This window comes from Musca domestica, unplaced genomic scaffold, assembly GCF_030504385.1.
Source record: "Musca domestica strain aabys unplaced genomic scaffold, Musca_domestica.polishedcontigs.V.1.1 1, whole genome shotgun sequence".
NCBI classification, from domain to species: Eukaryota; Metazoa; Arthropoda; class Insecta; order Diptera; family Muscidae; genus Musca; species Musca domestica.
Genome location: NW_026712114.1, coordinates 6,007,724 through 6,035,131, shown reverse-complemented (window position 1 = coordinate 6,035,131; position 27,408 = coordinate 6,007,724). Strand labels below are relative to the sequence as shown.

At 35.1% G+C, this 27,408-nt stretch overlaps 2 protein-coding genes and 2 non-coding genes across 5 annotated transcripts; 2 read left to right on the top strand and 2 right to left on the bottom strand.

Annotated features, from left to right (window-relative positions):
• Positions 1-8,581: 8,581 nt before the first annotated feature.
• On the top strand, positions 8,582-8,653 carry TRNAE-UUC (transfer RNA glutamic acid (anticodon UUC)). Its single transcript has one exon. It is a non-coding gene; the product is annotated as a tRNA-Glu (tRNA).
• A 499-nt stretch (positions 8,654-9,152) lies between these two features.
• LOC131803128 (solute carrier family 25 member 45-like) lies at positions 9,153-12,953 on the bottom strand. The gene is made up of 4 exons (XM_059124184.1): positions 12,942-12,953; positions 11,692-11,932; positions 9,501-9,883; positions 9,153-9,441 (listed from the first exon to the last, which is right to left on the bottom strand). Exons 1-4 carry the CDS (start codon positions 12,951-12,953, stop codon positions 9,286-9,288), a joined length of 792 nt encoding a protein of 263 aa, XP_058980167.1. The 3' UTR covers positions 9,153-9,285.
• TRNAE-UUC (transfer RNA glutamic acid (anticodon UUC)) lies at positions 12,948-13,019 on the top strand. The gene has a single exon. It is a non-coding gene; the product is annotated as a tRNA-Glu (tRNA).
• A 499-nt stretch (positions 13,020-13,518) lies between these two features.
• LOC101896354 (solute carrier family 25 member 45) lies at positions 13,519-25,433 on the bottom strand. 2 transcript variants are annotated; one of them, XM_059118281.1, is made up of 6 exons: positions 25,089-25,433; positions 24,933-24,996; positions 16,364-16,476; positions 16,058-16,298; positions 13,867-14,249; positions 13,519-13,807 (listed from the first exon to the last, which is right to left on the bottom strand). In XM_059118281.1, the coding sequence occupies exons 2-6, from the start codon at positions 24,973-24,975 to the stop codon at positions 13,652-13,654; spliced, it is 936 nt and encodes a 311-aa protein (XP_058974264.1). In that variant the 5' UTR covers positions 24,976-24,996; positions 25,089-25,433; the 3' UTR covers positions 13,519-13,651. The 2 variants fall into 2 exon arrangements, with proteins under 2 accessions (XP_058974264.1, XP_058974260.1); XM_059118277.1 differs by having other exon boundaries at positions 24,933-25,433.
• Positions 25,434-27,408: the final 1,975 nt, after the last annotated feature.

Below are 27,408 nucleotides of genomic sequence, written 5' to 3'. Positions count from 1 at the left end.
TAAAGTCGGGCGGGGTCGACTTTATGATACCCTACACCACTTTGCTAATTTAGTAGAGCTCCGCATAACAATTAAAAGTTTTTATGGGAGAATTCAATCATACACGCTATGATTATAATTATGATTTCAAGCTCAAAGGACTAAATATACCGAAGCATTTGTATCTTTTAAATTCGGAATTGTATTGCCCATTAGGTGCTCTATTAATTTGAAATCGGATAAAGATATATATGGGAGCTATATCCAAATCGGAACCGATCTCGATAAAATTTGATATATTTCCCTGAATATCGTTGTTACGGAGTGCATATTACGGCTGTGGGTAACAAGTATGACAAATCGGATGAAGAGTATATATGGGAGCTATAGCTATATCTGGACCGATCTTCACCAAATTTGACATACTAGCTTCTAGACTCAATTCGGTCGTAAGTGCCAAATTTCATCCAATTTGGGCCAATACTAGACGTTTGATGCACAATCAAAAGTAAATCGGACAAAGTTATATATGGGAGCTATATCCAAATCTGAACCGATCTCGATAAAATTTAGCATGGATATATCTGAGCTGTATTTGATATTTTTACCTGAATATCGTTGTTACAGAGTGCATATTACGGCTGCGGAGGACAAAAATAACAAATCGGATGGACAATATATATGGGAGCTATGGCTATATCTGAACCGATTTCGATCAAATTTGGCATACTTATTTTCAGGCCTAATTTGGTTGTATGTGCAAACTATTCGGTGTGCGTTTGGTGCACAATAAAAGGCAAATCGGACGAAGATATATATATGGGAGCTATATCTAAATTTTGACCGATTATCTCCAATTTCAATTGGGTTCGTCCTTGGGCCAAACAAATGATATGTGCAAAATTTCATCTGGATAGGGCAATAAATGCGAACTGTTCTTTGTTTACAAAAATACATGGACAGACGGACATGCATAAATCGACTCAGAATGTGATTCTATGCAGATCATCAAAAGGAACTATGGGTCTACCTCGTTTCCTTTTGCCTGTTACAAACAAATGCACAAAGACATAATACCCTGACCACCTTGTGGTGTAGGGTATAAAAAGCTATAAGTTCGGTCGGGCCGAAATGTGTATGCCCTCCACCATTTGGAATGAATTTGGAAATTTTCAAAAAAAAAATAAAAATAAAAACGGTAAAAATTCTGTTAAAATTTTAAAAATACCAAATGTAGCCGTCATATTAGGGTCTAAACGACGACGTGGACCTGCGTAGGCAACTTTCTGTCATAGGCTGTATAATCCATTATGAACTTTAAATACTAAATTTGAAAGAGTTCCGGTGAATAATGTCGCTAAAATTTCAAAATACCGAATATCGGGTGGTCTTGATATATGGGGGCTATACGAAGACGTTGACCTGCACAGACAACTTTCTTTCATAGGCTGTAGTATCTATTACGAACTTCAAATACTAAATTTGAAAGAGTTCCAGTGAATAATGTCGCTAAAATTATCAAAATACCGAATATCGGGAGGTCATGATATATGGGGGCTATACGAAGACGTGGACCTGCACAGACAATTTTCTGTCATAGGCTGTAGTATTCATTACGAACTTCAAATACCAAATATGAAACATTTCCGGTGAATAATGTAGCTTTAATCATGAAAATACCGAAAATAGGGAGGTACCATTATATAGGGGGCTATACGAAGACATGGACCTGCACAGACAATTTTCTGTCTTACGATGTAGTACCTATTAGAATCTTTCAATCCATATTTGGGTCCAATAGCATATTTGGGTTGTTAAAAATTCAATGTGGACGTGATAGAGCTCGTTTGTAGACCAAATCCCCAAAGGAGTTTTGGGTTTTGAGTCCAAACGTTGTTAAGGCCATCATATAGTTTTGACTACATATAAAGGACCACCTATAGTTTGAGATTTCGCAACATTTAGAGAAATTTGTTAGAGGTCTTTGGATTACATCCAGAATTATTGGTACTGAAAATATAGTCATATCGGTATACTTTTCGGAACAGTTGCTTTTGTAAGGATAACTCCAAGTATTTTTTTGGCTTTTTTCAGGGTTTCCATTTAATTTCTTATTTTTGAGTTCTTATTTTGAGCATTTAGTCTTTGTCATCTCCAATAACTGCGAGGCAATATCGAGTTCCAAGCAACTGTGTTTTGTTACATCACCATTCTCAGATACCACAAATCCAAACACAAAAACTCCCACACATTTCAATCAAATTATCCTGCAAAAAAAATTCCCCAAAAAAATCAACGATTTCTATTTGGAATAATCAAAACGAAATTATGGGCTTAAACAACAATAGTATTCATTAAATTAGAATCCATTAAAAATATTGAATCCAAACTTCAATGGAAAATAATCGAAGAATTCAATGGAAATTGGGAGGGAACATTTATGAATTTTCCCATTTAATTTATACAGCTCTGGAAAATTCACAAAAAACAACAACTTGACTGTAAACATCGCGCAGGGAATAAAAGTTTTTTTTTTCAATCGATATTATTTGTAATTCCATTCAATTTTTTTATACCCTCCACCATACTATGGAGGGTATATTAATTTTGTTATTCCGTTTGTAACTCCTCGAAATGCTCATGAAAGATCCAACAAAGTATACATATTCTTGATCAGCGCAAAATTCTAAGACAATTTAGCGATGTCCGTCTGCCTGTCTTTCTGTCTGTCCTCCCTTTTCATATAGCCCCCATATAACGGTACCTCCCGATATTCGGTATTTTGATGATTTTAGCGACATTATTTACCGGAATTGTTTCAAATTTAGTATTTGAAGTTCGTAATGGATACTCCAGCCTATGACAGAAAAGTGTCCGTGCAGGTCCACGTCTTCGTATAGCCCCCATATAACGGTACGCCCCGATATTCGGTATTTTGATGATTTTAGGGGCATTATTTACCGGAATTGTTTCAAATTTGGTATTTGAAGTTGGTAATGGATATTACAACATAAGATAGAAAATGGGCCATGTAGGTCCACGTCTTCGTATAGCCTCCATGTAACGTTACCTTCCGATATTCGGTATTTTAATGATTTTAGCGACTTCATTCACCGGAATTGTTTCAAATTTCGCATTTGAAGTTCGTAATGGATACTAAAGCCTAAGACAGAAAATTGTCTATGCAGGTATACGTCTTCGTACAGCCCCCATATGACGGTACCCCCGATTTTCGGTATTTTGATGATTTTAGCGGCATTATTTACCGGAACTATTTCAAATTTAGTATTTGAAGTTGGTAATGGATATTACAGCCTGTGACAGAAAATTGTCTATGCAGGTCCACGTCTTCGTATAGCCCCCATATTACGGTACCACCCGATATTCGGTATTTTGATGATTTCAGCGACTTTATTCACCGGAATTGTTTCAAATTTAGCATTTGAAGTTCGTAATGAATATTACAGCCTACGACAGAAAATTGTCTGTGCAAGTCCAAGTCTTCGTATAGCCCCCATATAACGGTACTTCCCGATATTCGGTATTTTGATAATTTTAGCGACTGTATTCACCGGAATTGTTTCAAATTTAGTATTTGAAGTTCGTAATGAATACTAGAGCCTATGAAAGAAAATGGTCGGTGCAGGTCCACGTCTTTGTATAACCCCCATATAACGATACCTCCCCATATTCGGTATTTTGATGATTTTAGCTACATGATTCATCGGAACAATTTCAAATTTGGTATTTGAGGTTCGTAATGGACACTACAGCCTATGACAGAAAATTGTCTGTGCAGGTCCACGTCTTCGTATAACCCCCATATAACAATACCCCCCGATTTTCGGTATTTTGAGGATTTTAGCGGCATTATTTACCGGAATCGTTTCAAATTTCGCATTTGAAGTTCGTAATGGATACTACATCCTATGCCAGAAAATTGTCTGTGCAGGCTTTTGACAAAAGTTGCGTATACAGGTCCACGTTGTCGTATAGACCCTAATATACGGCTACATTCGGTATTTTTAAGATTTTAATAGAATTTTTAATGGATTTTAATTTTTTAAAAATTGCCAAATTTGTACCAAATGGTGTAGGGTATTCATAATTCGGCCCGGCCGAACTTACAACTTTTTAACTTGTTTTCGTTCATTGAGAAAAAAACACGGATTTTTCCTTCGAAAACGCCAAAAAAAATATCGAATCAAAGAAAAACAGCAGCAACAACACAAACAAAAGAAAACCAAACATTGTAAACAGAACAAATCTTTCCCATTTCAAGTTCAAAAGCCGTTGACACAACCACACACACACACAAAGGTCACCACCTTCCATTCCATTATTTTATGTCCTTACCGTGAAAGATATTGAACCAGGATAAAGAAGTTCGTGGTAGAGGGTTCAAAGTTTTCAAAGGTAAATTATTAAATTACTTGTTTTGTTATTTTATTGAATTATTCAGTAACAGTTTTTAATGAAATTAGAAATAATAAATTCAATTGAAAAAAAAAAGAAAATATTGAAAAGTGATGCAGAATTTTACTTTGTGTGTAATTACATTGGTTGTTATGTACATACATTACTTACAGTGGGCAACAAAAATTGAAGTTATTCAAAAACAAGTAAAAAAGCCATTTGGAACGAATTTGGCAATTTTCAAAAACAATGAAATCCGTTAAAATTCTGTTAAAATAGTAAAAAAAACCGAATGTAGCCGTAGGCTGTAGTATCCATTACGAACTACATATAACAAATTTGAAACATTTCCGGTGAATAATGTCGCTAAAATCATCAAAATACCGAATACCGCGGGGGTACCGTTATATGGGGGCTATACGAAGACGTGGAACTGCACAGATAATTTTCTGTCTTAGGCTGTAGTATCCATTACGAACCTTAAAGACCAAATTTGAAACATTTCCAGTGAATAATGTCGCTAAAATCATCAAAATACCGAATATCGGGAGTTACTGTTATATGGGGGCTATACGAAGACGTGGTCCTGCATAGACAATGTTTTGTCATAGGCTGTAGTATCCATTACGAACTTCAAATACGAAATTCGAAACAATTCCGGTAAATAATGTCGCTAAAATCATACAAATGCCGAATATCAGGAGGTACCCTTATATGGGGACTATATGAAGACGTGGACCTGCATAGACAATTCATAGGCTGTAGTATCCATTACGAACTTCAAATATCAAATTTGAAACAATTCCGGTGAATAATGTCGCTAAAATCATCAAAATACCAAATATCGAGAGGTACCGTTATATGAGGGCTATACGAAGACGTGAACCTGCATAGACAATTTTCTGTCATAGGGTGTAGTATCTATTACGAACTTCAAATACCAAATTTGAAACAATTCCGGTGAATAATGTCGCTAAAATCATAAAAATACCGAATATCGGGAGGTACCGTTATATTGGGGCTATACGAAGACGTGGACCTGCATAGACAATTTTCTGTCATAGAGTGTAGTATCTATTACGAACTTCAAATACCAAATTTTAAACAATTCCGGTGAATAATGTCGCTAAAATCATAAAAATACCGAATATCGGGAGGTACCGTTATATTGGGGCTATACGAAGACGTGGACCTGCATAGACAATTTTCTGTCATAGGGTGTAGTATCTATTACGAACTTCAAATACCAAATTAGAAACAATTCCGGTGAATAATGTCGCTAAAATCATCAAAATACCGAATATCGGGAGGTAACGTTATATTGGGGCTATACGAAGACGTGGACCTGCATAGACAATTTTCTGTCATAGGGTGTAGTATCTATTACGAACTTCAAATACCAAATTTTAAACAATTCGGGTGAATAATGTCGCTTAAATCACCAGAAATCACCGAAAATAGGTAGGTACCATTATATGGGGGCTATACGAAGATGATAACCTGCACAGACAATTTTCTGTCATAGGCTGTAGCATCCATTGCGAACCTAAAATACCAAATTTGAAACATTTCCGGTGAATAATGTCGCTTAAATCACCAGAATACCAAAAATAGGTAGGTACCCTTATATGGGAGCTATACCAACGGAGGGTCCATATCAACGGAGGAAATACCAGATTTCAATATAAGCCTCAGAACAAACAATATATCCAGATGTAACAGTTTTAGAGAAAATTGCGTTCGAATTACAGTGCGTATTTTATAGTAACCGCTTAAAATTGTTTTTTACTATGTTTTCAATCCGAGATAAAATGTTCCTTTAAACGTCATTATTTGAGAAAAGTGGCAAAGACAAAAATATTCTCTATCAAATTTCATAGTAAGTCATCAAATAAAAGAAATCTCTATTTCCCTTGTATACCAAAAAAATATTTAAATCAATGTTGCCAAAGAAATCGCGAAAATATTTCCAAATATTTTTGAGTAATTTTTCCACCGACTTTTTTCGAGTTTATGCATGAAAGTCGCATAAAACTTCATTTTAAGCAAATAGTATCAATGGAGGAAATATTCAACACTAGATTTCAATATAAGTCTCAGAACAAACAATATATCCAGATATAAAAGTTTTAATGAAAATTGCATTCGAATTATAAGTGCGTATTATATAATAAACCGTTTAAAACGGGTTTTTTACTACGTTTTTAATCCGAGCCAAAATCTTCCTTAAAACTTTATTATTTGAGAAAAGCGCCAAAGACAAAAATATTCTCTATCAAATTTCGAAATAAGTCATCAAATAACAGAAATCTCTATTTCCATTGTATACCAAAAAAAATATTTAAATCAATGTTGCCAAAAAAAAATGCGAAAATATTTCCAAAATTTTTTTGAGCAATTTTTTTCTCCGACTTTTTTCGAGTTTATGCAAGAAAGTCGCATAAAACTTGATTTTAAAAACATAGTATTAAAGGAGAAAATATTCAACACCAGATTTCAATATAAGTCTTAGAACAAACAATATATCCAGAATGGATATTGGATATGGAAATTGCTTTCGAATTACAAGTGAGTATTATAAAGATACAGTTTAAAATTGTTTTTTTTACCGTGTTTTCAATCCGAGCTAAAATCTTCCTTAAAACGTCATTATTTAAGAAAAGCGCCAATGACAAAAATCCTCTCTATTACATTTCGAAATAAGTCACCAAATAAAAGAAATCTCTATTTCCATTGTATACCAAAAAAATATTTGAATCAATGTTGCCAAAGAAATCGCGAAAATATATCAAATTTTTTTAGCAACTTTTCCTTCGGCTTTTTTCGAGTTTATGCATGAAAGTCGCATAAAACTTCATTATAAATAGATACTGTCAAAGAAGAAAATATTCAACATCAAATTTCAATATAAGTCTCAGAATAAACTTTATACGTAGGTATAATAGTTATTCATGTATTTATATTCGAAATTTATACATTTCTAATGGATGTTATATATTTTCATTGTTGAGTATTAATTCTATACGACCCTAATCCGAGTCAAAATCTTTCTTAAAACTTCATTATTTGAGAAAAGCGTCAAAGACAAAAAAATTCCTCATCAAATTTCACTATAAGTCACCACAGGAAAGAATTCTGTTTTTCTATTACATGCCAATAAAAAATTATTAAATCAGTGTTGCCAAAAAAAAATCGCGAAAATATTTCCAAATTTTTTGAGCAATTTTTCTTCCGGTTTTTTTTCGAGTTTATGCATGAAAGTCGCATAAAACTTAATTTTTAATATATAGTATCAAAGGAGGATATATTCAACACCAGATTTCAATATAAGTCTCAGAATAAACTTTATATTTAGGTATAATAGTTATTAAGATAATTATATTCGAAATTTGTGTATTACATCTGGATGTTATAGATTTTCATTTTTTGAGTGTTAATTCTATACGACCCTAATCTGAGGCAAAATCTGCCTTAAAATTTTATTATTTTGGAAAAGTGTTAAAGACGAAAATATTCTTCATCAAATTTCACTATAAGTCACCCAATAAAAGAAATCTCTATTTCCATTGTATACCAAAAAAAATATTTGAATTAATGTTGCCAAAAAAATCGCGAAAATATTTCCTAATTTTTTGATCAATTTTTCCTCTGGCTTTTTTCGAATTGATGCATGAAAGTCGCATAAAACTTCATTTTAAGCAAATAGTATCAACGGAGGAAATATTCAACATCAGATTTTAATATAAGTCTCAGAACAAACAATATATCCAGAATGGATATTAGATATAGAAATTGCGTTCGAATTACAAGTGCAAATTCCGAAATTGAATCTTGCTATGAAAATTTCAATAAAATGTGGAAGACGGGGAAACTTGCCTCCTCTATTTAGACTACTTTGCGATGTAACCTTAAAAAACGCCGACATAAGTGTCTTGTATTTTTAGCTATAATTTCATAACGATTTGTTAGATTTTGCCTGTGATTATCATATCATTATTTGCCGCCAACAGATATTCCGCAACGCCATCTACATCGTGCTTTTACCAAGTGTTTTTCCCAGCATACAATTGGAAGGAAAGTCGTGTCTGTGCTACACTCTACACATTCTACATAGCTTTTATTCTCCAAGGCAAAAATCGTGTAAGCTTTTATAATTTAAGGCAACTAGGTAACGTCATACCCTGTATCCCATATGGTCTAGTGGCTAGGATATCTGGCTTTCACCCAGAAGGCCCGGGTTCGATTCCCGGTATGGGAAGACGTTTTTTTTTGTGTCATTAATAAAATACGATTTTTTTTTCAAAATAATATTTTCTCATTTTTAATTGAAAAATTACAAATTAAAATTACAAATTAAAAACAAACAAACAAAAATTAAAATAAAAATAATTATAAAAAATTATTAAAAAATACAAAATAAAAAATTTATAAAATAAATTATATTATAATAAACATATAATATAAATAAAATAAATGTTAAATAAAAAAAATAAATAAATTTATAAAATAAATAAAAAAATGAATCTAAAAAATAAAATAATTATAAAAAATACAAGATTATTAAAAATTAAAAAAAATATATAAAATAAATAAATGTACATGTAATATAAATAAAATATGAAGTATAAATTAAGTAAATAATACATACAAAAAATAAATATAAAATAAATTAAAAAAAAAACAAAATAAAATAATTATAAATTAAAAAATTACAAAATTTTCAAAAATTCAAAATAAAAAATTTACAAAATAATAAAAAACAATTAAAAAAACCATGTGTTTTAGTAAAAATCTAATCGAACGAATTCGAGTGATTTACTATTTCATATTCGAATTCGTTAAATTCGAATTTTACAAAAACCAGGCAAAACTACTTTCATTTCTATGCCGCTAATAATATTTTGGACTTGATTTGATTTGAACTTGAAAATATTTGTGACACCATTCCAAAGCATATTCATAGCCCAAAAAGGTGGCGGCATTAAAGGGTATTGCTCTGACCACCAGCATCCAACTGCCACGGAACAAGCTGCGCCAGCCGTAACGCTGAAAAAAAATTCAAAACTTTGATTAGATTTGAAATTTGAAATGTCGTTTTGAAATACCTTAAAATTCTTATTCAAACAATGCCATATCGAACGATACTGCCGATTCTCCTCCGCCTGCATTATGGTCTTCACCACATCGAAGGGTATCACACACACCCACGAGAGAATGCCTGCCCACGCTCCCGCCAATGTTGTCACCACAAAATCCACCTGAGTATCATCTTCGGAACGTAGTCTCCGCCGCTGCTGTACAAATTCCGTTTGATCCAAATATGTGGTGGTGTAACGATAGGCCAACATATATATGCCATAGGGAAACACGTCACGACACATCATCGGCACCAGACCCCGAAATAGTCCGGAGAATCCATCAGCCTTAATAATTCTTTTGAACATCCAGAACGGTGTCATTTTGTGACCATAGATGTATTTGTTGTAATCTGAAAAGGGGCAAAGTAAAGGAGAACATTAGGGTTTTACCTAGAGATGACCTTCTACAGGTCCTTAGAAGACCTTCAAGAAGACCCCCTACATGTCTTCTAAAGACAGAAGACCATCTACGTGTCTTCTAGAGACAGAAACCTTCTGCAGGTCGTCTAAAGATAGAAGACCTTCAACAGATCTTCTAATGACAGAAGACTTTCTACAGGTCTTCTAGAGATAGAAGACCTTCTACAAGTCTTCTAAAGACAGAAGCCCTTCTACAGGTCTTCTAAAGACAGAAGAAGAAGTGCTACAGATTTTCTAAAATATAGGATACCTCCTACAGGTCTTCTAGAGATAGAAGACTTTCTGCAGGTCTTCTAAAGATAGAAGACCTTCAAGAGATCTTCTAATGACAGAAGACTTTCTACAGGTCTTCTAGATATAGAAGACCTTCAACAGATCTTCTAATGACAGAAGACTTTCTACAAGTCTTCTAAAGACAGAAGACTTTCTACAGGTCTTCTGTAGATAGAAGACCTTCTGCAGGTCTTCTAGAGACAGAAGACCTTCTGCAGCTTTTCTAGAGGCAGAAGACCTTCTAGAGTTAGAATAACTTATACATGTCCTCCATAGTTGGAAGACCTTCTACAGGTACTCTAAAGATAAAAGATATTCTACAGGTCTTCTAGAGACAAAAGACCTTCTACAGGTCTTCTAGAGACAAAAGACCTTCTACAGGTCTTCTAGAGACAAAAGACCTTCTACAGGTCTTCTAAAGACAGAAGACCTTCTGCAGATCTTCTAGAGGTAGAAGAACTTATACACATTCTCTAAAGATAGAAGACGTTCTACAGGTCTTCTGTATATAGAAGACCTTCTGCAGGTCTTCTAGAGACAGAAGACCGTCTACAGCTTTTCTAGAGACAGAAGACCTTATACAGGTCTTCTAGGGATAGAATAACTTATACACGTCCTCTATAGTTAGAAGATCTTCTACAGGTACTCTAAAGATAAAAGATCTTCTACAGGTCTTCTAGAGACAAAAGACCTTCTACAGGTCTTCTAGAGACAAAAGACCTTACAGGTCTTCTGCAGCTTTTCTAGAGACAGAAGACCTTGTACAGGTCTTATAGATAGAATAACTTATATACGTCCTCTATAGTTAGAAGACCTTCTACAGGTACTCTAAAGATAAAACATCTTTTACAGGTCTTCTTAAAACAAAAGATCTTCTACAGACAGAAGAAGGCCTTCTGCAGGTCTTCTAGAGGTAGAAGAACTTATACACGTCCTCTAAAGATAGAAGACGTTCTACAGGTCTTCTGTAGATAGAAGACCTTCTGCAGGTCTCCTAGAGACAGAAGACCGTCTACAGGTCTTCTAGGGATAGAATAACTTATACACGTCCTCTATAGTTAGAAGACCTTCTACAGGTATTCTAAAGATAAAAGATCTTTTACAGGTCTTCTAGAAACAAAAGACCTTTTACAGGTCTTCTATAAACAGAAGACCACCTACAAGTCCTCTAAAGTCAAAAAAACCTTCCACAGGTCTTCTAAGGACAGAAGACCTACTAAAGGTCTTTTTCTACATGTCATCTATAGATATCAGAACTTCTATAGGTCCTCTAAAGTTAGAGGATATTCTACAACACATTCTGGAATAGAGAAATTTCTAGACTCCTGAGGTTTCCTGTAGATATCTTTTATAGATAGAACACCCATCAGAGGCCTTCCACAAATAAGTAATATTTTTTTTTAATTTTTATTTTATCTCCCCTCCCCCTGTAAATTCCACCCGCTTTCCCCACCCCACCACTCACAATGATGTGTCTGCAATCGGATTTTGATCAACTCTATGGGACAGGCTACAAACGACTGCACAAAACCCGCTATCGATCCGGCTATGAACATATTTTTGTACTCCAACTGTTCGCGCTGATAGTCGCTGTGACACACCCGCCTCAGCTGGCGCAGATGATTGCCATAGACTCCAAACAGAATGGAATTGATGCCGCCAGTTGTAACAAATGGAAAAAACATTCCGCGGTAAAAGCCATTGATCTGCGAGAGGAAAAGAAGGAGATTAGTTCCAAATTTCCAAATTTTTGAGCAATTTTTCTTCCGGTTTTTTTTCGAGTTTATGCATGAAAGTCGCATAAAACTTAATTTTTAATATATAGTATCAAAGGAGGATATATTCAACACCAGATTTCAATATAAGTCTCAGAATAAACTTTATATTTAGGTATAATAGTTATTAAGATAATTATATTCGAAATTTGTGTATTACATCTGGATGTTATAGATTTTCATTTTTTGAGTGTTAATTCTATACGACCCTAATCTGAGGCAAAATCTGCCTTAAAATTTTATTATTTTGGAAAAGTGTTAAAGACTAAAATATTCTTCATCAAATTTCACTATAAGTCACCCAATAAAAGAAATCTCTATTTCCATTGTATACCAAAAAAAATATTTGAATTAATGTTGCCAAAAAAATCGCGAAAATATTTCCTAATTTTTTGATCAATTTTTCCTCTGGCTTTTTTCGAATTGATGCATGAAAGTCGCATAAAACTTCATTTTAAGCAAATAGTATCAACGGAGGAAATATTCAACATCAGATTTTAATATAAGTCTCAGAACAAACAATATATCCAGAATGGATATTAGATATAGAAATTGCGTTCGAATTACAAGTGCAAATTCCGAAATTGAATCTTGCTATGAAAATTTCAATAAAATGTGGAAGACGGGGAAACTTGCCTCCTCTATTTAGACTACTTTGCGATGTAACCTTAAAAAACGCCGACATAAGTGTCTTGTATTTTTAGCTATAATTTCATAACGATTTGTTAGATTTTGCCTGTGATTATCATATCATTATTTGCCGCCAACAGATATTCCGCAACGCCATCTACATCGTGCTTTTACCAAGTGTTTTTCCCAGCATACAATTGGAAGGAAAGTCGTGTCTGTGCTACACTCTACACATTCTACATAGCTTTTATTCTCCAAGGCAAAAATCGTGTAAGCTTTTATAATTTAAGGCAACTAGGTAACGTCATACCCTGTATCCCATATGGTCTAGTGGCTAGGATATCTGGCTTTCACCCAGAAGGCCCGGGTTCGATTCCCGGTATGGGAAGACGTTTTTTTTTGTGTCATTAATAAAATACGATTTTTTTTTCAAAATAATATTTTCTCATTTTTAATTGAAAAATTACAAATTAAAATTACAAATTAAAAACAAACAAACAAAAATTAAAATAAAAATAATTATAAAAAATTATTAAAAAATACAAAATAAAAAATTTATAAAATAAATTATATTATAATAAACATATAATATAAATAAAATAAATGTTAAATAAAAAAAATAAATAAATTTATAAAATAAATAAAAAAATGAATCTAAAAAATAAAATAATTATAAAAAATACAAGATTATTAAAAATTAAAAAAAATATATAAAATAAATAAATGTACATGTAATATAAATAAAATATGAAGTATAAATTAAGTAAATAATACATACAAAAAATAAATATAAAATAAATTAAAAAAAAAACAAAATAAAATAATTATAAATTAAAAAATTACAAAATTTTCAAAAATTCAAAATAAAAAATTTACAAAATAATAAAAAACAATTAAAAAAACCATGTGTTTTAGTAAAAATCTAATCGAACGAATTCGAGTGATTTACTATTTCATATTCGAATTCGTTAAATTCGAATTTTACAAAAACCAGGCAAAACTACTTTCATTTCTATGCCGCTAATAATATTTTGGACTTGATTTGATTTGAACTTGAAAATATTTGTGACACCATTCCAAAGCATATTCATAGCCCAAAAAGGTGGCGGCATTAAAGGGTATTGCTCTGACCACCAGCATCCAACTGCCACGGAACAAGCTGCGCCAGCCGTAACGCTGAAAAAAAATTCAAAACTTTGATTAGATTTGAAATTTGAAATGTCGTTTTGAAATACCTTAAAATTCTTATTCAAACAATGCCATATCGAACGATACTGCCGATTCTCCTCCGCCTGCATTATGGTCTTCACCACATCGAAGGGTATCACACACACCCACGAGAGAATGCCTGCCCACGCTCCCGCCAATGTTGTCACCACAAAATCCACCTGAGTATCATCTTCGGAACGTAGTCTCCGCCGCTGCTGTACAAATTCCGTTTGATCCAAATATGTGGTGGTGTAACGATAGGCCAACATATATATGCCATAGGGAAACACGTCACGACACATCATCGGCACCAGACCCCGAAATAGTCCGGAGAATCCATCAGCCTTAATAATTCTTTTGAACATCCAGAACGGTGTCATTTTGTGACCATAGATGTATTTGTTGTAATCTGAAAAGGGGCAAAGTAAAGGAGAACATTAGGGTTTTACCTAGAGATGACCTTCTACAGGTCCTTAGAAGACCTTCAAGAAGACCCCCTACATGTCTTCTAAAGACAGAAGACCATCTACGTGTCTTCTAGAGACAGAAACCTTCTGCAGGTCGTCTAAAGATAGAAGACCTTCAACAGATCTTCTAATGACAGAAGACTTTCTACAGGTCTTCTAGAGATAGAAGACCTTCTACAAGTCTTCTAAAGACAGAAGCCCTTCTACAGGTCTTCTAAAGACAGAAGAAGAAGTGCTACAGATTTTCTAAAATATAGGATACCTCCTACAGGTCTTCTAGAGATAGAAGACTTTCTGCAGGTCTTCTAAAGATAGAAGACCTTCAAGAGATCTTCTAATGACAGAAGACTTTCTACAGGTCTTCTAGATATAGAAGACCTTCAACAGATCTTCTAATGACAGAAGACTTTCTACAAGTCTTCTAAAGACAGAAGACTTTCTACAGGTCTTCTGTAGATAGAAGACCTTCTGCAGGTCTTCTAGAGACAGAAGACCTTCTGCAGCTTTTCTAGAGGCAGAAGACCTTCTAGAGTTAGAATAACTTATACATGTCCTCCATAGTTGGAAGACCTTCTACAGGTACTCTAAAGATAAAAGATATTCTACAGGTCTTCTAGAGACAAAAGACCTTCTACAGGTCTTCTAGAGACAAAAGACCTTCTACAGGTCTTCTAGAGACAAAAGACCTTCTACAGGTCTTCTAAAGACAGAAGACCTTCTGCAGATCTTCTAGAGGTAGAAGAACTTATACACATTCTCTAAAGATAGAAGACGTTCTACAGGTCTTCTGTATATAGAAGACCTTCTGCAGGTCTTCTAGAGACAGAAGACCGTCTACAGCTTTTCTAGAGACAGAAGACCTTATACAGGTCTTCTAGGGATAGAATAACTTATACACGTCCTCTATAGTTAGAAGATCTTCTACAGGTACTCTAAAGATAAAAGATCTTCTACAGGTCTTCTAGAGACAAAAGACCTTCTACAGGTCTTCTAGAGACAAAAGACCTTACAGGTCTTCTGCAGCTTTTCTAGAGACAGAAGACCTTGTACAGGTCTTATAGATAGAATAACTTATATACGTCCTCTATAGTTAGAAGACCTTCTACAGGTACTCTAAAGATAAAACATCTTTTACAGGTCTTCTTAAAACAAAAGATCTTCTACAGACAGAAGAAGGCCTTCTGCAGGTCTTCTAGAGGTAGAAGAACTTATACACGTCCTCTAAAGATAGAAGACGTTCTACAGGTCTTCTGTAGATAGAAGACCTTCTGCAGGTCTCCTAGAGACAGAAGACCGTCTACAGGTCTTCTAGGGATAGAATAACTTATACACGTCCTCTATAGTTAGAAGACCTTCTACAGGTATTCTAAAGATAAAAGATCTTTTACAGGTCTTCTAGAAACAAAAGACCTTTTACAGGTCTTCTATAAACAGAAGACCACCTACAAGTCCTCTAAAGTCAAAAAAACCTTCCACAGGTCTTCTAAGGACAGAAGACCTACTAAAGGTCTTTTTCTACATGTCATCTATAGATATCAGAACTTCTATAGGTCCTCTAAAGTTAGAGGATATTCTACAACACATTCTGGAATAGAGAAATTTCTAGACTCCTGAGGTTTCCTGTAGATATCTTTTATAGATAGAACACCCATCAGAGGCCTTCCACAAATAAGTAATATTTTTTTTTAATTTTTATTTTATCTCCCCTCCCCCTGTAAATTCCACCCGCTTTCCCCACCCCACCACTCACAATGATGTGTCTGCAATCGGATTTTGATCAACTCTATGGGACAGGCTACAAACGACTGCACAAAACCCGCTATCGATCCGGCTATGAACATATTTTTGTACTCCAACTGTTCGCGCTGATAGTCGCTGTGACACACCCGCCTCAGCTGGCGCAGATGATTGCCATAGACTCCAAACAGAATGGAATTGATGCCGCCAGTTGTAACAAATGGAAAAAACATTCCGCGGTAAAAGCCATTGATCTGCGAGAGGAAAAGAAGGAGATTAGTTCCATAATTGAAAGGTGGAAGAAGGCAGGATACTTTACCCCATTGTTCCGTTTATAGATTTGTTGTATTGCTGTCGGTACGGATGTGTTTGATGCCTGTTGCCATGTCTTTATCGTATCCAAGGGATGAGCCACAAATACACCGCAAGCTCCTGTAATTAAAAAGGGAACATATGTTTTTTTAATTGAAAAGGACATCAATTGATAGGCAATAATGCGAAGTATTAGCGGAGGTGTACCTAGAGGTCAATTTTAAATCAAAAATATAAAGGGCCTCTGGAAGAAAAGTCATCTTTAAATAAGGGAAGTACTATTCAGAGAGTCTTACATGATTATCTTGAAGTTCAAGCGAGAGAGAAGTCTTTACAGGGTTTAGTGTCCCCCCTTTCCTCGGAATCGGATGTCTCATCGAATTTTTTTTTATACTAAATTACAACCTACTCGTTTTGAAATGGGAGTTTAACGTTTACTTATCTCGTAGGCAAGAAGGTGAACGACTCAATGAGTGATGTGAGATGTCGACGATTTGAATTTAATCGGGAATCTATGGTCGTGAGTTGTGGAAGGTTAGACTGTTGTCAGGAATTACGATTTTTGTGCTCGGGTGATGTGGGATGATGACGATTTGAAGGTAATAGGGAATTTGTGGGCATCGGATGTCGACAGATTGAATGTAGTCGGGAATTACGATGAAGTGATGTTGCAGTTCGGGATGGTGCAGGTCATCTGAGGCGGATTGGGGACTTGTGGTATAGACGCTACCATATTACTGTGGCGATACTCGGGAGCAGCTTCCCAGGTCTTCGTAAACGATTGAGATTCTTTCGAGTTTGGCAGCTCATTGAATGTAGGTGCGGTAACTGATGTCCAGACCTTTGTAGATGGATATAGAGATTTCCTCGGGTTCGGCAGGTCGTTGAGGGTATGTTTTGGTTTAGCTTTTCGGGTCGTCTACAATGGTTAGTTAACCGGGAGACCGGCCTTACCAAGTCAATGAGAATTATTCGCCTGATGCAGTAAACGGCATAGCACGGAAAACTAAATTGTTTATTACGCTCCCAACGAACACTATGGTTGTTGATTGGTGCTGTTATCGTCGCACATCCTTGCAGTCTTGCTATGGCCGCTGTTGTATGTGATGAAATCTTCACGCAACAGTACCCCATATAATCCAAATTTAACATCGAACATTTTTATACTTTTTATACCCTCATTTGATGCGGTCAAAACGTGCCTAGTCGAAATAACGATTTCCGACCCTAGGTCCAAAGAGACCAAATCCGTTTCAGGACATTTGGAGTCGATCTAGCGATGTCCGTCCGTCTGTCTGTCTGTCTGGCAGGTGCGCACTATAACTCTCGAAGGGAGTATACGATTTGGTCCAAACTTGGTACATCGTAATATTTTTGTCAAACTTAGATCGAGTTCGGAGATGGGCAATATCGGTCCACTCATGCTGGTATATCCGCCACAAAAGGTCGAAATTTTCAAAAAAAAAAAAATAAAAAAATATATTTTCTGCAAAATATTTTCAGTGCTAGATCAGGTGCGAAAATGGTCAATATCGATCCACTCCATCAAGTGCCTCCCCCACATAGGGCCAACATTTTGATAAATTACAACTCTAATAAAATGAGATGTAACAGTCCGATTGTCTTCAAATTTCACACATTGCAGTAATTTTATTAACCCAAAGACTGGTGTTAAAATGGAATGCATCGGTCCACTCCTTCTGGTACCTCCCTCACAATAGGTCGAAATTTTCAAAAAAAAAAAAATATTTTTTCTACACAGAAAGAGAAGCAATAACCGATTTTGCTCCAACTTTGCAAATCCTAAAATTTGTCTCAGTTCTCGGTCAGGTGCAAAAATGGATAATATCGGTCCACTTTATCAAATGCTTTCCTCACAAAGGGTCAAAATTTTGAATAATTATAGCTCTTATAAAATGTGATGTAAGAGCCTGATTGTCTTCAAATTTCACACATCCCAATATTTTTATTAACCCAAAATCTGGTGTTAAAATGGAATTTGTCGGTCCACTTCTTCAGGTACCTCCCCCAAAAAAGGTCGAAATTTTCTAAAACAAAAAATTTTTTTCTGCACAGAAAGAAAAACGATAATTCAATTTTCTCCAACTTTGCAAATCCTAATATTTGCATCAGTGCTATGTTAGGTGTGAAAATAGACAATATCGTTCCACACCACAAAGGGTCAAAATTTTAAATAATTATAACTCTTATAAAATGTGAATCAAGAGCCCGATTGTCTTCAAATTTTACATATACAAAATTTTTATTAACCCAAGGTCTGGTGGTAAGATAGGATATATCGGCCCACTTCTTCTGGTACCTTCCCCACAAAGGGTCAACATTTTAAATATCCATGAAAATATCCATAAATACAGGGTTGCTCATATTCGACGGACCCATCTAGCAACGCCATAACTTTTGACAGAGATGTCACATCGCTTAATGACATACCGCGTTTGAAGCGTCAGTCCAAGCAGATTTTTACCATGAACCAATACACGCCACGCGAAATAGTTGAAATTTACATTCAACAGAAGAAGTCAATTGTGAAAACTCAACGTGCTTTTAAAACATTAAAAAATGTGAGAAGTGGGCCTTCTAAGAACACCATTAAGCATTTATACGAAAAAATTTCGACTGGTAAGGCTCTCTCTAATCCGAAGAGGCCATATAAAAATCAACCAAGGCGATCGGCCGAGAATATCACTGCCGTACGAGCCAGTGTTGAGAGGTCCCCAAGAATATCCCAACAACGCCGTTCTCAGCAGTTGGGCATGGCTCGGTCCACTTTACAACGGATTATTCGCATTGATTTGCATTTGTTCCCGTACAAAATTCAATTGACGCAAAGAATATTGCCTGTGGACAAGCCATAAAGACAAGCCACAAACATGGGTCCCACGAATATGGGCAACCCTAAATAAATATCCATGAAGCGAAATTTTTTGTCACAATTGGTACTTCTGAATATTTTCATCAACACAAGATCTGAAATAAAGATGGTAGAGATCGGATATTTATGTCATAAACGAAATGGACAATATTAGCCCATTCAGGGTCAACAGTTTGAATAATTATAACACAAGTGAAAATATATTTAAATAATCGACAATAGGCGGAGGGTATACATCTGTCGGCAAAATCGACTGATACTATTTTACTTATTTCATCAAATTTTTGGCTGTCGAACTACAAACCTTTTTTGATTGTGGGCTTTCTATTAAAATTTTTATATTAGAATGTTTTATTTTTATTTTTTTTTTTTTATTTATTTTTTTTCCAGTTTTCGCACTTTTTTCTGGACGAATTTCCAAAAATTCAACCATTTTTTTGAGTCAGTTAGTTCATCAAATAGTAAATTTATTTCACAACCTTTATTTTAATAACACTATGACACACCTCCTGACCGACTGCCACTGTTTACTCCAGTATCTCTTGTAGATATAAAACAAAAAAAAAAAATAATAAATAATTTTCTCTATTTTTGTCTAATTAAGAAATGTCATGTTTACATGTGACATTTTATTTATTAAAATATTTCAGATATTTTCTTTTAAAATTGGGGTGTAATGAAATGTTTGAGAAAACTTATTTATAGCATTTTCTTTAATAAGACCTTATTCTAAATAATCTAGAAATTGTGTGGCACACCCCTCTGTAATTTAGGCTAGAACTTTTTTTTTGCCAAATTTAAACGAAAAAAAGATCTCGTCAACACAACGACCATGTGAGCAAATATTTGAGAAAGGCACATTACCCATCAACGTAATTGTTGCCATTACAAGGAGACAAACATTCATACATCTTTACAAGTGCCACTTGTTCAAGAAACATCTGATTACACAGTTTCCATTAAGAAGAGAATTCAAAAGTGTTTCAAATGTTATAACAAACCAAGAAAGGAATTGTGCACGCAATGAGTTATATTCAATGTAGCATGCCTTCCAAATTCAACACAGACGCAAAACATCCTTTCGGGATAGCCTTTGAGAATTCGAAATATCAAATGTCAGTGAATGTTGTAGAGTAATGTAATGTGAAGAAAAGTCGAAAATTTATACAAATTTTGGATGATATAAAAATTTTCACAAATGATAAAACATTTATTATTTATTGTACCTTTAGAAATAATAACATTTGGTAGAATTACTTTAGCTATTGTAAATATATAGATTCTTTTAAATTATATGTTTGAGGAAACTGTTTAATATTTGAATAATTACAATCAAATTGGCGTAGAGCACAATATGGGATTTTCCATATATTTTTTAGAATATTTTCATTTTTAAGATCCAAAATAATGTAAGAAGGCATGAGATTATTGGTAAATAAATATTACCTCCAGCGCATGACCATTAATTTATGTTATACCCTTTGTGGGGAAGGGTTTACCCAGATAACCTTTATTACCAGATCTTTAGATCTAATGTTTTCAAGGCACAAAGTATGAACAAATTGGGAATTATTTCGCATTTTGTGAGAGGTAATGATTTTCAATTATTACGGGGAAAATCCTGCAGATTAGGAAAGTTGAGCTAAAAAACTTACATCGAACCTCTAGAGTCTTGACGTCCTTGAAAGAATTTTATGCCAAATTATTTTGTAGAATATTTTGGAAGAAACTTGAAAAAATTTAAAAAAAAATCCATCGGAAAGTACCGCTCAAATGAAAACGGTTATATGGGGGCTATACGAAGGCGTGGCCCTGCATAAGTAATTTGTGTCATAGGCTGTAGTAACTGTTCCGAACTTTCTATATGAAATGTAAAACAATTTCGGTGAATAAAGTTGCAAAAATAATAAAAATACCGAATATCGAGATAAACCGTTATATAGGGGATATGTGATATCGTGGACCTATATAGATAATTCTCTTCCAGAGGGTAATGTACTCACAAGGAACTTCTTTTGAGAATTTTCAGACAATTCCATTGAAAAGTGTGGCTAAAATCATGAAAATACCGAATATTGGGGGAACCGGTATATGGGGGTATTATATCCCCCATCGTGTACACAGTTTTCTTTCAGGAGGTAAAGTACTCACAAAAACCTCCTTGTGTAGAATTTTAGACAATTCCATTGAAAAATGTGGCTAAAATCATGAAAATACCGAATATTGGGGGGTACCGTTATATGGGGGCTATACGATATCGTGGACCCATATAAATGATTTTCTTACAGGGGATAAAGTACTCACAAGGAACTCCTTGTATGGATTTTCAGACCATTCCGTTGAAAAGTGTGCCTAAAATCATCAAAATACCGAATATCGGGGGTACCGTTATATCGTGGACCTATATAGACAGTTCTCTTTTAGGGGATAAAGAAGTCACGAAGAACTACTTGTGTAGAATTTCAGACAATTCCGTTGCAAAATCATCAAAATACCGAATGTCCGGGGGGTGGCGTTATATGGGCGCTATACGATATCGTGGACCGATATAGCCTATCTTCGGACTTGACCTATCTGAAAACAAAAGACAGATTTGTGCATAAGTTGTAGCTTCCTATCTTAATTCGTTTTGACTGTAGCGTGATTACAACATACGGACGGACGGACAAATCGGCTAAATCGTCTTATAATTTTACGCTGATCAAGAATATATATACTTTGTTATGTCTAAAATTATTATTTATATAATCAGCATAAAATTCTAAATCGATTAAACGATGTCCGCCTGTCTGTCCGTCTGTTAAAATCACGATACAACCCACATTATTTGTTGTAGAGCGTCAAAATTTAGCAAAAAACAAGTAAGCAAAGACTACAGTCGAGCGGGGCCGACCGTTGAATACCCTACAACACTATAATAAACGATACAGTTTATATAGGCGCGATACTCGAAAGAATTCCACAAAATATTGTGACAAATATTAAAAGAAAACCATCAGGTTTCGTTCTCTAATTTTCGAATAATAGCAACTTTAACTAATTTGCTCATTTCCAATTTATTGGTAGATGTTGCACGTAAATGGTCTTCCTAGATCTGGAACCAATATTTCCCAAAGACCTATAATCTCTCAGAAGTGGCAAAAGATTAACATTTATTATTGGTTTTTGACTGAAACGCATCTATATGAGATACAAACATTTGACTATATTCTTCAACGAAATAGTCAGAAGTGCGTCTTTCCTGCATTTGTGAATTCTCCAAAAAGTCACTGGAATGAACATTTTCGTATTTTGTCTACAAAAAACTTTTTCACACATTGAATATTTTTGGATGGCCATCCGAAACTGCTTGGCTTTTGCAATGTCCGGTAACCCCCATTCAAATATGCGTAAGGATCGGGCGATAATTATGACCTGCTGACAATTTTGCAGTTTTTTGGTCCATTTCAACCCCTAAATATATAGCGATCATCTCTAAAAAGAGTAGACATCTATTCTGACCCTCATCTTATCCCCATGTTAAATTTCGTAAGGATCGGGCCATAAATGCGATCTGTATATGATATCCTGATATCCTAACTACTTAGTTTTGTTAGCTGTAGAAATATTACCAAATGTTTATTGAAAATGAAAATATGCCAAAAATATGACAAAATTGAAGAAAATATGAGAAAATTTTACAAAATCAATATTTTCATCATTAGAGAGATATTTTTATGCGATTTTTTTAGACGTTTTTTCTTTCCTGCCAAGAGGCCATTCTGAATTTATGAGAACTGTTGAAATCAGTTCAGCAGTTCTCGACATATAAGAGATCTTTCAAGCATATCTTCTTTGATAGACATATATATAGCACATATTTTGCTATATATCCGATTTGTTGGATGTTAACATGAATGTAAAGATCAGAAGTAACCTTGTCATGGCTTTGTGATTTCGCCGGGATTTCAAATATTCGCGGTTTTATGAAAAAAAATTTTTTTTTCAACAAAAAAGATATGGCCTATTTTACCCGCTAAATATTATTCGATGACCACCCAAATTGGTAGGCTTCTTCCCCGCCCTAAACTCTAGCTGCATGCGAAATTCCGCGTCGATTGGTCTATAATTGCGACCTGTATAGCTACTGCAAAATCCGACATTTTTTCAGTATTTGGTCCATTTCAACCCCTAAACATTTGGCGATCATCTCCAAAAGAAATAGGGTTCTATTCTGAACCTAGCCCCACCTCCATTCTAAATTTCGTGAAGATCGGGCCATAATTGCGACCTGTAGAGTGATTACAAATTAACATGGACAGACGGACAGACGGACAGACGGACAGACGGACGGACGGACATACATAGCTAGATCGACTCAACTCGGCGAGCTAGGAAGATCCATATATACTTTCCTATGTGGGAAATCAATATTTCGTGGTGTTACATAATTTTTGGCCCAATCAAACTTATAATACCCCCAACACATAGTGTTGTAGGGTATAAAAATTGTATTGGTCTAGGATGGTTGGTAGTGAAAATGATATCGGTCCACGTTTTGGTATAGTCCCCATATAACGGTACCTCCCAATATTCGGTATTTTGATGATTTTTGCCACATTTTTTTCACGGATTTGTCTAAAAATTGGTATTTGTGTGTCCTAATGGGTTCTAGCTCCGTTGGCAAAACATTGTATGTATAGGTTCACGTTTTTGTATAGCCCCATTTAGCGGTACCACCCGATATGTCTAAAAACTGGTATTTGTTGGTTATAATGGGCTCTAATGTTTCCTTTGCCCTAAGGTGGAGGGTATTTAATTTTTTTTACTTATTGTACCCTAGAACTGAGAGTTTCCCAAAATTCCACCTTTTTTGGCTAATAGTGGTTCCATTGCAAATAATTAAAGTTCTAGCTTTTAACGGTCGCTCTATAGCAGTGCAGTACTATTAGGTCGTTTTTGGTATTTTTAGTACCCCTAGTCTTCGACTACCCAAACATTTGAACTCAGGCTCTACCACCTTATGAGTAACCCTCACACTACATTTTAAGATTACACCCACAACTACAATTTATAACTTGAAAGATCCATAAGGACACCAAGCTGGAAAGTCCAAAATGAGACCCATACTATACCCTTTGAATTTAGACTATCCCTTTCCACAAACCATGACCCTAAACTTATTCCCCCAACACTATTTACAAATCAATGACTAAATCTTTCTCTCTCTCTCTCTCTCTCTCTCTCTCTCTCTCTCTCTCTCTCTCTCTCTCTCTCTCCCTCTCTTATAGCAAATTAACGATGCCACCAATCGTGGAACTGCCCATATGTAAACATGCCAAAACGTGGACGCCAGAACAACTGAATGAAAGAGATATGCCGACGAGAGCGTCATTTCAGAATAAAAATACATAAAAGATCACGGTCGCCAAACATGAACTTGGCCAACTGTTGCAACTACGGATAAGGTTAACAAAAAAAAAAAACGAAATAAATTTCGAATCAAATATATTCGAAATGAGGTAGTCCCAAAACAAGAATCATATCGAATATGCAGTAAAGCCCAAAAAGGAGGAGGGAAGATATGGAGGAACAAAATTCATTTAGATAATGAGTTTTTTTATGTAATTACATCATTAAGAAATACTTTGCAATATCACATTTTCTGATGATCCCCTTACTCCTCCTCTTCCTTGAAACTTACCTCCAAAACAGCCAGCCACGAAATCACAGTAGGTTTCTTTCATATTTCATTGAGATTACTGGAACTAGGAATTTTTATTTAGTTGTTTTTGGGAGATTTTCCTTTGCTTATAAAGAGGTATAAGGTATCCAATATAAGGCACGCACACACACTCACACTACACTTAGACTAGTTGTTGTTGTTATTGTTTTAAAAAATAAATAATTAAAAATAATTCTCTAAATTGATTAGAATTTGCTTTTGTGTTATGACGAAACGTGTTGCACTCGATATGTGTTAATTCACTTGTTACTGCTGTTGTTGCTGTTATTGTTTTTCGCATCAACACTTTAATTGCGAATATTTTCTCTGGGCCCCGATGCACTCCCGTCCCGTGCACACACGCACACACTGAGACTGGGATAACGCGTGCCAACAACACCCACCGAGTTAACCGTCACCGCCACCGACCGTCTGCAGTGCAACACAGGCAACGACTTTCTAACAACTGCATCCATCTGACCAAATATCGAATCTAAATGGTTGCAAAAATTGCATTCTCTTCTGCGAGAGTGAGAGGGAGAGAGAGAGAGTGTGTGGGAAGATAAAAGAGAAAGAGCTTTTATGTGAAAGCTATTTTGTTGTTGAGAGAAATTCTTTCAGTTACATTAAAAGGATTATTTGAAATTGTTGTGATTTGGGAATGATTTGTGAAAAGATAACGACAGGTCGTATGAGTAATTCGACAAAAATCTACTGAAATATAACTCATACGCCAATAGCATTTACAGAAATCAGCATTAATAAAGGGTGGATTGATTAAGTGTTGGCCTTCTGATGAAAAGACCAAGGCATGAGGCCCACTCATGGTGTCAAGGCAATATTCGTTTCATATACAGGGTTGCCCATATTCGACGGACCTTTGGGCCCATTCCAATCGACGAGGCTTGACCGCAGGCAACATTCTTTGCGTCAATTGAATTTTGTACGGGAACAAATGCAAATCAATGCGCATAATCCCTTGTAAAGTGGACCGAGCCATGCCCAACTGCTGATAAAGGCGTTTTTGGGATGTCTCAACACTGGTTCGTACGGCAGCGATATTCTCGGCCGATCGCCTTGGTCGACTTTTATATGGCCTCTTCGGATTAGAAAGAGCCTTACCAGTCGAACATTTTTCGTATAAACGCTTAATGGTGTTCTTAGAAGGCGCACTTCTCACATTTTTTAATGTTTTAAAAGCACGTTGTCGTTAAGCGATGTGACATCTCTGTCAAAAGTTATGGCGTTGCCAGATGGGTCTGTCGAATATGGGCAACCCTGTATGTGTGCGAAAAGTACTAAATGATACAAAATCTTCATCCATAGATTAGCAATTTTAAAATTTGGATAAGGATCAAAGGATTAAATAGGCCAAAGCATGTGTATCTATTAAATTCGGACTTGTGTTGTCCATTTGGTGCAGAAATAATTTAAAATCGCATAAAAATATATATGGGAGCTATATCCAAATCTGAACCGATCTCGATAAAATTTGGCAAAGATATTTCTGAGCTGTATTTGATATTTTTTCCTGAATATCGTTGTTACGGAGTGCATATTACGGTTGTGGGTAACAAATATAACAAATCGGATGAACAATATATATGGAAGCTTTAGCCATATCTGAACCGACCTTCACCAAATTTGACATACTAGCTTCTAGACTCAATTCGGTCGTAAGTGCCAAATTCATTCCCATTTGGACAAATATAAGAAGTTTAGTGCATAATAAAAGGTAAATCGGACGAAGTTATATATGAAAGCTATATCCAAATCTGAACCGATGTCGATAATATTTGGCGAAGATACTTCTGGGCTGTATTTGTTATATTTCCTCAAATATCGTTGTTACGGAGTGCATATTACGGCTGTGGGTAACAAATACAAGAAATCGGATGAACAGTATATATGGGAGCTATAGCTATATCTGAACCAATCTTCACCAAATTTGACATACTAGCTTCTAGACTCAATTCGGTCGTAAGTGCCAAATTCCATCCCATTTAGACAAATAATAGACGTTTGGTGCACAATAAAAGGTAAATCGGACGAAGTTATGGGAGATATATCCAAATCCAAACCGATCTCGATAAAATTTGGCAAAGATATTTCTGAGTTGTATTTGATATTTTTCCCTGAATATCGTTGTTACGGAGTGCATATTACGGCTGCGGAGGACAAAAATAAAAAATCGGATGAACAATATATATGGGAGCTATAGCTATATATGAACCGATTTCGATCAAATTTGGCATACTTATTTTCAGGCCTAATTTGGATGTATATGCAAAATTCCATACAATTCGAGCTGATATTACACGTTTGGTGCACAATAAAAGGCAAATCGGACGAAGATACATGTGGGAGCTATATTTAAATGTTGACCGATTATCTCCAATTTCAATAGGGTTCGTCCTTGAGCCAAACAAGTGATCTGTGCAAAATTTCATCTGGA